The sequence below is a fragment of the Rhinichthys klamathensis genome, unplaced genomic scaffold, assembly GCF_029890125.1.
Source record: "Rhinichthys klamathensis goyatoka isolate OS25496 unplaced genomic scaffold, OSU_Roscu_1.1 h1tg000098l_1, whole genome shotgun sequence".
Taxonomy (NCBI): Eukaryota; Metazoa; Chordata; class Actinopteri; order Cypriniformes; family Leuciscidae; genus Rhinichthys; species Rhinichthys klamathensis.
The window spans coordinates 6,490,614-6,506,132 of NW_026606637.1; the positions used below are offsets into that span (position 1 = coordinate 6,490,614).

The 15,519-nt window shown below is 36.6% G+C and overlaps 1 protein-coding gene across 5 annotated transcripts in view; it reads left to right on the forward strand.

Annotated features, from left to right (window-relative positions):
• The window catches only part of si:ch211-247n2.1 (calcium-activated potassium channel subunit beta-2), a 30,522-nt gene extending 15,845 nt beyond the window's left edge, over positions 1 to 14,677 (forward strand). For 2 of the 5 annotated variants that reach the window (XM_056252818.1, XM_056252814.1), the window contains exons 2-6: positions 9,695 to 9,811; positions 10,935 to 11,108; positions 12,079 to 12,274; positions 13,800 to 14,080; positions 14,166 to 14,677. In XM_056252818.1, the coding sequence (XP_056108793.1) occupies positions 9,759 to 9,811; positions 10,935 to 11,108; positions 12,079 to 12,274; positions 13,800 to 14,080; positions 14,166 to 14,250 (789 nt within the window). In that variant the 5' untranslated portion in view covers positions 9,695 to 9,758 and the 3' untranslated portion in view covers positions 14,251 to 14,677. Of the gene's footprint in view, positions 1 to 9,694; positions 9,812 to 10,934; positions 11,109 to 12,078; positions 12,275 to 13,799; positions 14,085 to 14,165 lie in introns of those variants that run through there. The other 3 variants (XM_056252815.1, XM_056252816.1, XM_056252817.1) reach the window with 3 other exon arrangements.
• The last annotated feature ends 842 nt before the right edge of the window (positions 14,678 to 15,519 follow it).

Sequence of the window (15,519 nt, forward strand, 5' to 3'; positions counted from 1 at the left end):
AAGCTGAAAACCATCATAAGAGCAAAAACAAAAAGAATGATTAGATGGAGATGAATGACATGTATAGCAGCATGTGGTAAGGAACATTCTTCTGTTTATAATATATCATACAGCTGAACCTATAACTACAAGACATTTCCAAGCAATAGCCTATTGACATAATATCCGGGAGATAAGTCAGTAAATTTGAGTAAAATCACAAGCTTTGCTTATTCCGTGCGAATGTGTGGGGGTGGGGGGGGGGTAATTTCAGAGAGTAGGGTGGCCGATATAAAGCCGATATTTCATATATATATACACACACTTTATGTATTTTAATCAATTTTTAATAAATTAGAAATAAATTAGAAAACAAATCTTTAAAATAAACATGCTTATAGGCTACTTTAGATGGCAAGTTCTTGAATCTCCAATCCTATAACACTATTTTTCACAAATAAAGTAATTGTTTAAAAATATATGAATATGTGAATAAAAAGGAAGTAAACACTGTAACAGGGCACTCAGTAATTTGGAGCGCACTGGTAATCATATTATTTCAAATAAAGACAAGGCAACGATATTTTACATACAGCACACAGTGAAAACAATATGAATATGAGACAGTGGACAACTGGATATAGCACAGCATATTTTAAAATGAAGAATTTAAAGTTTTTCGATCACGTCTTCTGTGAAGCTGATCGTCTGTTCGCATTCACTCACTTCGCGCGGACCGACCGTCACTCGCAGTAACACGTTTATGCAGGCTACAAATGCACACTTCACAAGATATCACAGCTAGATTCGATTAAATCTGCAAGGTTTGTGAAATTAAATGTTTATTAGATGTTAAGAGATTTGTTTAAATTATGTAAATGCGCATTTGCTGAATGTTGACGGTAAATGAGAAAGTATTTTAGCCTGATTGTTTGCCTTTTCTGTAACAAATAATATAAAAGCAAACGCTTTACTTTTTCACATACCGTTTACTTTCCTTGTTTACCAGTTCTGTCTAAGAAAGTATTAGAGATATGACCATAGACTGTAAGGGATATGACTGAGTGACAGAGATCGTAAACTAATGAAGACGGAGAATGTGAGTGAGCGCTGTGTTATCCAAGTACTCCTCGCTGCAGACTGTAGCGCGGTGACGTCACGTATATACAATACGTCACGTACGTACGTCACGTATGTGTTACCACGCATGCGCCATATCGCGGCGACAGCGCATGCGCGTTACGCGGTTACGTCACGTGTTTTGACGTCCCGCGTCAATTTGACATAATATTTAACAAAAATGTTATATAAGTAATAATGAAAGCAGCAAAAAGAAGTAAAACACACATCCATAGTTTTAACTATGCCTGATTTAAGGTAAACTTATAAGAAATTTTAGAATGTATTATTGTGTAATATCTGTGTAGTATTTTATTTAAAGTTTATTTTCGAGATGGTGTTAAAAAAAAAAAAAAAAAATTATATATATATATATATATATATATATTTAAGAAGTCTCTTATGCTCACCAAGGCGGTATTTATTTGATGGGGAAAAACAGTAGAAACAGTAATATTGTGGTATATTATTATAATTTAAAATAATCAGTTTTCTATTTAAACATATATTTTAAAATGTAATTTATTTCTGATGGCAAAGCTGAATTTTTAGCAGCCATTACTCCAGTCTTCACAGTATTTTTAGAGCATTTATTTGAAAAAGGAGCATTTATTTATTTTGAAACAAAAGTATAAAAGTGTTTATGGTTACTTTTGACCTATTAATGCATCCTTGCTGAAAAAAAGTATTAATTGTTTTTTTTAACTCTTACTGACCCCAAACATTTGTATGTGTCAGGTTAATGTTCAGTTTGTTGGTGTTTTATGGTGCGTTTACACGACAACAATATACTAAAAACTGAAAAGTTTTTCCTTTGTGTTTTTTCGCCTACAGGCAACAACATTATCAAAATGATTCCCGTTCACACGGATCTGCGAAAACCACTAAAAACGCTGTATTATGCTGCCAGGCCAGTAGATGGCGATGTCACTTTGTAAAGAAACTATGCGACTCTAGACTGAACACGTAATGTGCATCACCTTTTTCACAAATTCGTGTTTTTGTACTTTACACTGCGTTTTCAGGCCCCCAAAACATTGTTGTCATGTAAATGACTGACCAAAACCCATAAAACGTTTTCCGTTTTTAGTTGAAAACGGTGTCATGTAAATGGCCCCTTTGATTTGGTTTTCCCTGCCTGTAGTCCCTTGTTAGTCCCTTTGGTTACTGATTAAGTTATGCACCTGTTTCAGTTTTCTGTTGAACTAGTTTCACCAGCGTATTTAAAGTCCTGAGTTTGGTTCTGTTCTTTGTCGGGTATTGTCTTGTATATTTTAGTACAAGCTGTTACGCTATCACTTCCTGGATTGTGTTGTTTATTTGGATTAAAAGACTTTTGCTTCATCATTGCCTTAAACGTGACAGAACAATAGTGTATGTTAAAATATTAAGTAAATAATCTAATTAAAAAATAATATTATAATTAGAACATTTGATTCAAAAAGTGAATGTAAAAAATTAAAGTTAAAACCTTAAGCATTAATAACTTAGAAAAAGGTCAATAATTGGGATTCAGTAATTCATTAAATGCATAGCAACATTATAAGCGTACAGTATAAACAATAGACAATCACTTTGAAAAAATGATATATCGAATATTGACTGATAAACTCTATCACTTGGCAATAAATCTACAATCTAGTTTTGGCCAACAATAGAAAGTTGAACATGGTGATCTGTGTTTAACTCTGGGTCCATATTGGTAAAATTACTTAAAGATCTGTAAATATATTTAAGGACCTCCTTAATAAAAGGCATGTTCAAATAATTACACTTATCACAATGTTCATCTAAATTCTGCTCTTCTTGAATCAGGATCCTAAAATAGCATCCAGCTGGTGTCACACTTGAAATACCACGTTCCTAAAGTGAGTAAGGCAGTTACTTGGATGTGTTTACTGGGGTAATAAATGTTATCATCTAGACACCATCTTTTCAACACGCAGCTCTGCAAATGACCCATTTGCCCTGTTGTGACACAATAACAATGAACCCAAGTGAATACACAGTTTCTATTTTGTTCTTTCAACCTCAACCACACTTCTCAACCAATATTTACAACCCAACAGAGAGTTCAGCAGAACTCGCTCGTCAAACACGCCCACCGGCACCGGATTCCAGACCCCCCTCCTTCTTCCCACTCATACTTTTAAAGCTAATTGTGGCGGCGATGGCTGTAAATTTCACACAGTAAAATGTGAAGCATGTCTCTGTATTGCTGTGGTGATGTCAGACTCCAGCTGCTGTGGAGCCTCGAAAGAGACGCTGACCTTCTAACACCAAAGTCTTCAGGATACGCACCCTGTTCATACACAAGGCAGTAATATTCTCAGTTGCTCAGACTTTAAATTTCAACGCTAACACACCTAATACTGAAAAGTGCATTGAACTGACATGTTCCCTATCAGTGGAGAAATATTCTACTGTATGAGCCTTACATTCATGTACTGTTGGCCATTTAATGACTTAAGTGACACCTCCTATTTAGACTGTGCATTGTGTTTTCATGCAGTAAACAGAGCCTTGTCACAGACTGTGATGATACTAGGGATTTTAACTCCTTCCCCACTAGTGTTTTTCAAAAGTTGCCAGCCACCGCCGGCGTTTTTGATAATTTTCACAAAAATTTCATGGCCCCCAGAATATTTTATTGTATGAATATCTGAACATGCAATATATATATATATATATATATATATATATATATATATATATACAAGAACATACCCTCTGCTTAAAAAAAAAAAAAACTGTTTTATCCAAGCTTCATGCATCATTTTATCAACACTTGAATGTGGTTAAGTTTCATAAAGAAGCAAAATTTTGAGCAAAAAGCTGAGAAAATTTTATTTTTGTCAAAGACTACATTCAGATCAGATTCAGTACGATGATCAAAACATAGATGGAGTAGATCAACACCCCCAATGCTTCACAGTCCTATAGCTCGTTCTGGGTCGACATTTCATTCAGTAACAGGCAGTTTTGATTTATATGCTGTTCAATTTTACGCATATGATTGCATATGGTATTGCTTGTTTCGGCATCTTCTTCGCATGTGTTTTGATCAGGAGATTCAGTAATCTTTCAGAGTATGCCTAATAGCGCCCCCTATCGTATAACAGTGAAAACACAGAAAGCCAGAAAATTCAGTCAATGGTGGGGAAAGAGTTAAGAGTCGAGAAATCGACTCCCCATTAGTCATTCACTTAAAGTGTCCGGCCAACTGGCTGATAATAGATTTATTCACTTGCCACGTCAAATTTAACTCCCGTTTGGCATTGATAGGTGTAAATTTTGGACTCTTAATACAGCAATTACACCGCAGAGACATCAAAATCATATTCACTGTCTCTCCAAAACAATCAGCATGAACATCTACAGAGTCAATTTCTGGAACTCTTCATTAGACTTGAAGCTTTGGGATTTTATTTTCTCTGACGATCTATGATGAGGGTTGAATGGACAATTAAAACTACAACTGTGGCCGTTATCCAGGACAATTATCCGATGTGTCATGCCAGAAGATCCAATACTAATTTTCGAGAAAGGCACTCTCCAAATAAACCTTATTTACCCCTGAACAGTTTTATTGACCCCATATAAAACATCTTTATATCCCTGGTAGTTCTTAATGTAAATGGTGAGGGAATTTCCTCAGGAGCCATTTACATGTAGTAAATTATTCATTCAGCTTTATAAATAGACTTGGGTGCTTTGGATAGTCACCAAATCTTGTTATAGCAAGCGAAAGTTGTTTCCATAAAGCCTAGGTTTTTTGGATTCAGTTCACAATCACATATTTATGTCATAAACTTACACAGTTTGAGGAGTAACGTGATGTTGTTCGTTTTTTAGTTGCCTTCATCAATCACTTGTCGCTATCCCTGACTATCTCTCCAGTTCGTCTGCATGTATTCGCATCTGCTGTGCAAAGTAAAGCATATTTATATTCCAACGTTCGTATTCTGGCCAGCAGCACTGAAAGATTCCAAAATAAAAATCTCATTAGAGTAATAGACCTGAAAATGCTCCATTAAAAGATAATTATGTTTGCTTGATGAGAGCAGTAAATTAGCACAAAAAGAAACACAGTTGTCAAGATCTGAAACAATAACTGAATGGAGTTTTCAGCACAAACAGAGATCTATCCAACCCTGTAAATGGCCAATGATTAACCAGCCGTGATTTTTTGACATGTTTGGGTCGCGATCCTTCAACCTAATTTAGTTTCTAAACATCAACACAAAAGAATGTGACTGATTTGCTAACTTTAAAATGAGTTTGATCCCTCCCAGAATGCACCATTAAAATACATTTGATTGTATTTTATAATAAGTCAAGTCATTATCTCAAAAATTAACCCCAATAAGCATGATCAGGACCCATACAAATCTGCCTATCAACACGAACATTGCAGTAATATTACAGTAATACAATTCTGAAGTTCAGCAATCGATAACTGAGACGCAAGAAGGCACCAGCTGCGTTAGTGTGATACGAGAGAAATGAGCCTGATATCCAGCGTTGCCATGGACGAAGGTGAATATTTGGAAATATTACACTGCTGAATGTCGCAATCAGAAGAGTATTCCATAGAGGTGTATAATAGGAATTTAGATGATCCTGTCACTCCACACACAGTATATACAAATACACATTTAGCTGAAAATACTCTATATTAGTTTATGTTATTATTGTCTTTCCGATCTTAATTTAACAAATTATGGCATATCTACATGGGCTTGATGACTGACACATTGTTTCAGTCAACTCTGAACATTTAATTTAGCTTGTCTTTAACCTTATCGGTAACGTCGTCCTTTGGAGTTTACCTCTGTTTTTGTCATTAGAGCCATAATTTCATGCAACATTAGGTGTGTAATTGTGTGTTAAATAACAAGGGTGAACAGAGATCATTTTGCTAATGAATGCAACATGGAGAATGATACACAACACACAAAAAAGCAACTTGGACAGTACCGCTCATTCTCTTAATGGTAATGAAGGAAATTAAGCCCTATAATACCACCTTAAAGATTTAGAAATAACTGTTTGAAACGCATTTGTAAAATGTTTGCTATAAATAGAAGAAAGCAATTGAATAAAGTGCTTTAATTCTGGTTTTAGTTGTAGTTGTTTAGCACTGAGACACCTGGGCTTCATCCAGGCAGTTGTGAAGTGAAAGAGCAATAATTATTTATCATTTTCATATGTCAGGCCTCCAGAAGGCAGCATTAGCAAGTCATTTAGCTAAAGGCAGAGGAGCAGCCCACCCTCAAACAACACATTCACATATTGCTCTACCATGCTAAATGGCTTAAAAATATCATCTCATAAAATATAAAAATCCTTAAATGTGTCGCACGGACTTGAATAAGTGATTCTAATCTAAGCTAATTCATTATCAAACCAATTAATAAATAACTACTAAAAACTACAATTATTTATGTAAACTAAATATAATTGAGATGAAAAGCAGTAGCAGTGTTTAACTAAATATTTATAACTAAATGCTATAAAACTTAATTCTTCAAAAGGCACCTGAATCAGTGAATCATTTTCTGAACAAACTGATTCATTAGTGAACCAACTAAAAAAAAATAGAATCATTCTTGTAAACATGTTTAATTGAGATGAAAACAGCAAAAAAATTTAGCAACTTTTAACTAAATATTTAGCTACAAAAAGACCTAAATGCTGCAATGGCACCTGATTCAGTGAATAATAATCTCATTTGATCTCATTTTCAAGACTGATTCACTAACGAACCAATTTATAAATGACTAAAAAAATAATTTCATAAACATTTTAATTGAGATGAAAACAGTTACAAATAGCAATGTTTAACTAAATATTTTGCTATAAAAAAGCGCAAATGCTTGATTCAGTGAATCATTTTCTGAACAAATTCCCCATACCTAAAAATACAACTAGAATTCAATGAAACGTCATAAATAGCAGTGTTTGACTAAATATTGCGCTGCAAAAAAGATAAATACAAAGCAGCACAGGGACTTCGGGAATTCAGAAAATCATTTTCTGAGCAAACAGATTCACTATAGCATAGGACCTCCACATACAATATAAAAAATCCTACATTGCTATTGGGAGTAGTTTGTTACTAGACAAACTTCTGTTTTGAAAACCGGTAAACTTTTATCAACATACTGAAAAATCACAACTTTTAGTTATTTGCTCTCCAACACTGCTTGAGCCAGCCTGTTCTTTCTGATTTTATTCCAACCAAACTAATGTAGAGTATCAACAATGCCTCATAAATCACTGCGGTGACAATATGGGTTTAGTAAATCCCATCATGCGTGGACACATTGGATGAACATTCCTGCTGTTTTGGGTGAATGCCAGATGTCTGTGTTTTTTGCAACAAAAAAGGCCCCTGTAAGGCATTACTTACCCAGCTAAGGTGACCGGAAGGTCAAATACCAACAACTGTCCAGGACATACCAAGCTTTTTAAAGACAGCCATATGAAAAATACAAAAAAATTATCCTAGTGCTATTTTGCCCTGGGATTTTTTAGCAGGTGTTTTATTGGGTGAGGTGGGGACAATGGGTTTCCTTGGGTCAGTGTTTCCTGTCTGCCTCAGCCTCATATCTAGTTCATCATCCTGTGTCCCGCCTCACTCAGCATAGGAAAGAGAGTCAACATGCACAAATATGATATGTGGAATATTCCCATCATTGACGTTTACAGCTCTCCACTGCAGAGCAGAGATTTGCTCACTGTTGCTTTTCAGACTTTCATTTGAGATAAAATGTTGCAGTGCACCTTTGAGGGCAGGTCAGGCAGAGAGTGGAAATTGCTGCAGTCAGTCAACTGAGCGCTAATAAAACATACCACAGTTTACCACAGTACTACAATTTGTTTTGACATGGTACGTTTTGACATGACATTATTTTTTCTGCTTTGTACAGCACTTTGGTCAGCCCTGGCTGTTTTTAAACGTGCTCTATAAATAAATATTATTATTATTACGTTTTAGGCTAGTAGGCTACAAAAAAAGAGTGATCAATATCTTAATTCATTTACAAAGTAAGTAAATGTTTCAATGTGCTTGCGTGACCTGTTGAAATACATCAGTGAATTCATAAAAGTAGTCTCAAATGTTTTATTTTTAAAATAATTTAGTCACACTAATGTGGTCACAATATTGATAAAGTAAATAAATCCACATAATAGAAAACTAGACTATATCACTGTTCCCATTTTGACCCATCTAAAAATCCACCTTTTCTTTCATTTTACCTCATGTAATAATCTAAAATACTGACTAGTACTGTACAGTGAAAGCACACTTCATGCACTGCCTTCACTTTAATATTTCACTAAGCACTTATATGATAAATAATTAGCCAAGATTAAATGATACTATATTACCATTATTCTTATTACTACTACCCGTAATTTTTTTCATTATTTTATCTTCATTTACAAGTAAAAATGTTTTGCAAAACAAAAGGAACACAGTAAGTAAAAAAGTAAAAGAAGTAAAACATTATACAGTCTTACAAGGCTGTTCCAGGTCACACAGGAAACACAACTGCTGTGAATGCAGGAACATATAGTTCACTTTTTGACCAAGTGATGATTTAAAAGAATAAGTTGTCCAAAAATTAATATCCTGAAGAATTGTCAAGCAGCTGCACTCATATATAATGCTTTCAAAGGCTGCATGTATTTGATCAAAAATACAGTGGAAACAGTCATACAGTGAAACAAAAAATATGGTTTTGGAACGACATGAGGCTAAGCAAACAGAATTGTATCTTTTGAGTGAATTAAAAATCAATAGAGACCAGATCCCAACATGTGCTGGACTATAACATCAGCTCTTCACAAGCTCAGTTCTTCGAATCACATTTATATTTCCAGTTAAACGCTTGTTAGACTCTGGGTACATTCAACGACACACATGAGCCATGGACTGGATAGCATATGAGGGCAGGAGTGTGCAGTCAGTCAGTCACAAACGTGTGGCCCAAAACACCTGTGTCACCTTGATGCTACAGGACTCTCCATCAATACCAATCATCAACAGCGTGCAGGGGAGGAGGCGGCTTTGAACGCCACTGCCTCTCCCTTTCCTCTCTCTCTCACTCACTCTCTCCGCCATGGCAGGAGGAAGGGATCAATGCCGTGAATGGTCCTCCTCTCCTTGCTCACTACTCTCATTATTATAGCCCATGAATAGTCAATAACAAACCAACAGGCAGAAAATGAAGGAGAAGATGCTTAGTTCAATGCCTGGTGTGAGTTATTTTTATGGAGAACTGGTTCTTACCATGTGAGACGGACTTATTTCGTTGCTGAGGATTATAGAAACTTACTTTTCCTCTATTTGGATTCTCTTTTTGGACTTACTATGTTTATCAACAACCATGGAGCCATTGGTTTAATACTGCAGTTGTAAAATTTCACCAACCTGTGAGGAGCTGAAACTCAGTGGGGAAGCCAGAACATTCTCCGAAGGCTGTGTTATAAATATAAGACCCAGCTTTTCGTTCAGGAACAGTGTGCAGATGAACCGGTGTGGAGGGAAGCACATGGTCAACTAAGAGTGTGTTTTTTCCATCAGGTCGTCCCTGCAGTCTTTTGCGAGTGCTTCGGAGAGAGCTGCACACAGTGGAATAGCTGGGAGAATGTTTCTGTGGGCTGGAAGCAAAGGAGCTCAAGGATCTGGAAGTGAGAGAAGGTAAAGTACAATGACTCAACTAGCTAACTAAACCACATGTGACAACACTATGCTAACCTTTAATTATCTAGAGTCTCTGTGAGGACAGGAGGTTGCATGTTTGATTTCATGTTGATTTTAAGTACAGAGTGAAAAAATATTATACAAATAATTAGGAAAAAACACTTCAATTCTGATTATAAATGTATATCATAATATATTATATTATAAATATATTTTTTTTTACTTAAAAATGTGTAGATATTAAATTATTTCATTTTACAGCCGATAACCGATAAATGGCTGATCTAAAAATGTGTCTAAAAAAAGTAAAACAATAAAACTAAAACCTAAAGTCAATTGTTTAAAAGTGTTACTTAAATATTAACTATAAGTGAATAATGGATGTCGTCACAAAAGCAATATAAATGAAAAAAAAAACATTAAAAAAAATTTACATGCACAATTAAATAGTGACTGATACATTTACAACAACAGCAACAATAATAATACAAATAATTATTAATTATTAAACAACAACTAATATTTACCAACAATTGCATCCCTAGAAAATGTGCAACATTTATGAAAAGAATACATTAGAACCAATACATCATAGTTTATTTAATGCAAAGAAATTCACTCACCATTATTTATCACGTTTAACTTCTGTTTTGCACTGATTTAGCAGAAAACATACATTTTAATAATCAAACTAATCTTGGATTCTGACGTAAACTGATGACAGGAAGTGTGTTATTATGACTTTGTAACGCTTTTGACCACTGTACTCACAGTAATTATCAAAAGGTCACTGATAAAGATAGACAGGTTAGACAGCTTGCCTTCACACCCATGCATAATCTTCAAAAGCAATGACTGCTGTCAAAACATGATTAAAGAATCATGAGCTAAATATTTGGAAAGGAACTAACTATGCATATGTAATAGGACAGTAGCACGTATCTGTGTCATGGGCTAAGTTTCTGAACCAAACCTAATTCATTCTGGCCCTCCAACCTTTTTTAAGTGATAAGGACCAGTAAAATGATTCTTGAAGCAACATTTTGTTACATTAGGTTTGGCACAGACCTAGTCTTCATTAATCCTTGTGTCTTGTGACTCTTATGTTATGTAATTTAAGCAGGACCATTTATCAGAAGATTCGTGGGTATGATATTTTGGAGAAGAGGAGGACGGTCACAGCGCTGAAGGCTGGAGAGGACAGAGCCATTCTCTTAGGCCTCAGCATGATCCTTTGCTCTGCCATGATGTACTTTGTGTTGGGCATCACAATGGTGCGCTCTTACTCAGACAGGTAAAAATAACCAGACACCCTCACAGGAACAAAACTGTACAAAAGTACATTGAAACCATAGAATTAAAGGTACACTCAGTAATTTATCCCCATTCAAAAGTTGAGTTAAAATGATATTGTTCTCCTCAGCTGGTTATGAAATGTTGACCATCAATGAGTAAAACACTAATTCTACTGTCCACCCTGATACCACGCATTAACAGATTCCATCCTTGTTTGACCGTAAATTGCAGATTGGCTAACATTACAACTTAATCTTCCAAATACCACTGACCTACGATAGATTGCACACAGATAAGAGCTGGCACACACTGCAGTCAAAGGCAATTAGAGGCAGCTGAGCCTTTGGAACAGCCAAAGAACACAAGGCCTGTTATTCATAGAGTAGGAGACAAGAGCCCTGGCACAAAGACAACTACTAACATGCAATCGGCCGCCACATCAGAGGGCCAAATTCAGCCAAATCACCAATATGTACCCTAGTGCAAAGGGTGTCCCTGGTGTTCAAATACTGTGCTTAATGTGAAACAGCTAAATATAAAAGCAGCTTTAACTACAGAACTTGTTGCAAAGGGCAGTTTACATGTTTAAAAGTATATTAGCAAAACCGTGAAGACTTTGACAGCTGTGTCCATTTTAGTAGCATTTCCGTCTGGAAATATTGCCTGCTTTGATGGAATGGTGACTTTAACTCAGATATGCCATTTAACAACTCACCTTTCACCGGTCACAACTCTCCACAGGTTAAGGTTCACATTAAGTCAAGTGTGCTCCATCCTTCTCCTGGAGATCTACCTCCCTTTCCGTTTCATTTCAACTGTAGTCAAACACACTTGAACTAGCTAATTAAGGTCTTCGAACATATGAAGACATCCTGTCTTGGCACATCCTGTGTGATAAATGCATTTAATGCAATTACAAATGATTTCTGGACTTTTTTCCACTTCTGTCCCTATTTATTCTCTCTCAGCGTTTGGACAGAGGAGTCAAACTGCACAGTACTGAACTCCGGTATAGATGCTGAGATTAACTGCAGCTACAGTTGCGGCTCAGAGTGCCGGAAGAGCTCCAGGTATCCCTGTCTTCAGGTATACGTCAGTCTGAACTCCACCGGGAAAGTTCTGCGACTGTCATACAACGAGGAGGCCTATGAGGCCAACCCTGAGGTACAGCACCTCTAGTCATTAACTATAGGGATATATCACATTATCCTGCATGGGCAGTTCTTCTGTGACACTATGTTGTAAAAGCACACATTTGTCTAAAGTATCTATTTACCTAATTTGAATTTAAAAAAATTTGTTGGCGTAACCCAATGTGGTCAGGCTGATTGTCCTTGAATAAAACCAGTTTATTTAGATAAGTTACCAAATAAATATATTGTTTAGGTTACTCAAACAAAACATTGTGTACAAACCACAATGTCAAAAAAAAATAGCACATAAAAAACACTGTTAAAGTGTACAGCACCTTGTCACTGGTAGCCTCAAAAGGTATACCGGTCAGTAAGAGTTTCAAATTATTGAAATGTATTCTTTGCATGTTTATAAAAATGTGTAAAAATCTGATGTGATCATTAAGTACCATCAACCAACATATTGTGGCCTTACACATTATGAAACATGCAAGAGCACACATCTCTATTATTTAAAAAAAAAGTTTTAAAATAAATAAAAGATTATAACAAACTACTTAATACAATAATAACAATAATAATGTTTAATTAATAATATTGATGCTTATTTCTTTGTTAAGATAAGCAACTGCATCACCCTGATATTTGTAACTTGATCAGAAGTCCTTGTGAATTTAACCAAGAAAAGTAAATGGGTAAGGTGCTCTTTGACATCAATCCTGACTTCTCTTAGCTTATATATGGATAAACTAGTACTGAACCTTACAAATCATCAGTTAATGCCATTTTAATGTAATTATCTAATGCTGCCTCCCAATTTGCCTACTTCTATTACACGCCAAAAGTATTTACTCGTTTTGTGAATAAAAAGTAGATACGTTTGAGAGTAGCAGAAGGCAAGCTTTTGTTGAGGGTCTTTCATGCGGAGAACATTGCAAATCATTTATGCATTTTGATACATTTAATATAATGGCCAAACATATCCATTTAACTAATGTTCTATTTGTACCTTTATAAAATTTCACAATAGGGGCTTTCACACCATTGGTGGCTAGTTCCTATAACTGAGTTATAGCTACCCGGTGCCAAATCCCCTAATGTTGTTGCAGATGGAATATAACATAAATAACAAAATTTCACCAGGTTATATATTGATTATTAATAACTCAAACCCCTTTCAGGGCGTTGGTCTCACACACATCCGGCATGTCTTTTCTATTCACGTTTGTATTTCTGACCTGAATTCTTCCCCAAAACACAATGTGTTGTGGGGAATATTAGCCATTAGTGTGCACAGATCCACACTTATTGAAAATCTACCGGAAATGGTAGACCATCCATGGGGCCTTTTCGCATAGTCTTTCCAACATACTTTGCTTTGGGACATACTTATTCTAATCTCACATATTTAGGATGCAGGGTAAAATGATCAAATCACAATTTATCCCCAAGAAGATATGACAGTGTACTTTCTCAGCATGATAAATGTAGTACACAAATTGAACTGGGCTGAACTGAATTGTTTCAAGTAAATGCATTTCTTTCTTTCCCATCAGTGTTTTTACATCCCAAAGTGCCGCAAGAATCACACGCTGATGCACACTATTGTGATGAACATCTCCGAGCGACTGAAGACGCACACACAGGTTTTGTGTTACTACGACCCCTCAGAGCAGCAGGACAGCGTCCTCCTGACACGTCTCTATGGCCGCGGGGCCATCATTAGCTCCCTCCTCTGGCCCACGTGCACGCTGGTGGGGGGCACGCTCATCATCGGAATGGTCAAGCTCACTCAGTACCTGTCCTTCTTGTGCGAGCAGATCGGCCGCATTAAAAGGTGAGACTGACGGTGTGCAGACGGATACCTCAGACCAGTGAGGCCGGTGCTTTTGAGAGAGATCTAATCGCTGTGTTCCTTGCAGGATGGGGCTCTACCCCCTAACGAGAGCTTCTCACAACAAGGTCTGCACTCGGAAGTATAATGGCGGGATCCAGGATGGGGTTTGAAAGTGAATGGAGAAAGCAATGTGCGAATTCGTCAATGGACCTGTTTTCTACCATTCTGTATGCAGCAACAGTGTTTTCGCTTTCATGTGCTCTTCCTCTGATGCTCCATCCGCCTTGTTGTCCTTTCCTGGTTGTGTTGACAAGGCTCAAGTAATGTTGTGAATGAGAACTTCCTGTAACATTGAGAGATCAATAGAGCCTCTAGTGGTCGTAGTTGGATCTTCCTACAATCAGACTGGGTCAAGTCCAATCCTGATGCTCAAGGGTCAAAATACACAGTCATGTTGTGGGGTCTCGATTACACTTTCTGACCACCGGATCGCAGAGACTCCATTCCAAGATGCTACTGTGTAGTGAATGATATGTCTCAACCATCTGACACTTATGTAATTACAGAAATTAAAAGTAGTATACACTACTTCCTTCAGCGGAGACTGCTGTCATTTATGGCTCTTTGACAAACACCTGTGGAGCAACTCAAAGCCAAAGCTCATTTGTTGATTGTTACTATACTGTATCTCTTAAAGGGGTAAATCACCCAAAAATGAAAATACTGTCATCATTTACTCACCCTCATGTTAAACCTGTATGAATTTCTTTCTTCTGTGGAACTCAAAAGATATTTTGAAGAACGTTGGGGTCCAACAACACTGGACCCCTTAGACTTTAGACAAAAAACAGTTCTACCAGAAAGACTCGGGAGAATAAATACTGTAACAATAAATACATTTATTGATAGCCCAGCAAGCAATAAAGTTCTTTGGCGTAGGCCCCGTCCATAGCTCGCAATCCGAGGGTCCGGACTCTGCATTTCCTGCCTGAAGACGAAGGCAGGGGCGCAGCCGACCCCCTGTGAGGTATAGGAAGGGACCATCCTGGTGGTGGTGGGGAGGATGGAGGGGAAGGGACCATCCTGGTGGTGGTGGGGAGGATGGAGGTGAATGAAAGCGTCAGCATCTGCGAACTCAGACATGTGTAAGTACTGGTCTTTTATACCGCAAGTATTAGACACGATTGGATAGATGAGAAGGTAATAAGTGACGTAGCAATTGAGTCTTCCCGGCAGAACTTAACGCTAAAGCTTCCATATACATTTTTCAAAACGTCCTCTTATGTGTTCCACAGAAGAAAATACTTGTACTATTCTGAATGATTTGTGTTTATTTCCACTTTAAGATGAATTACTTGTTGTATTCCTAATATGTATATCGCTTTAGATAAAAGCATCTGCTAAATTAATAAATATCAAGAAAGTAATGCAGGTTTGGA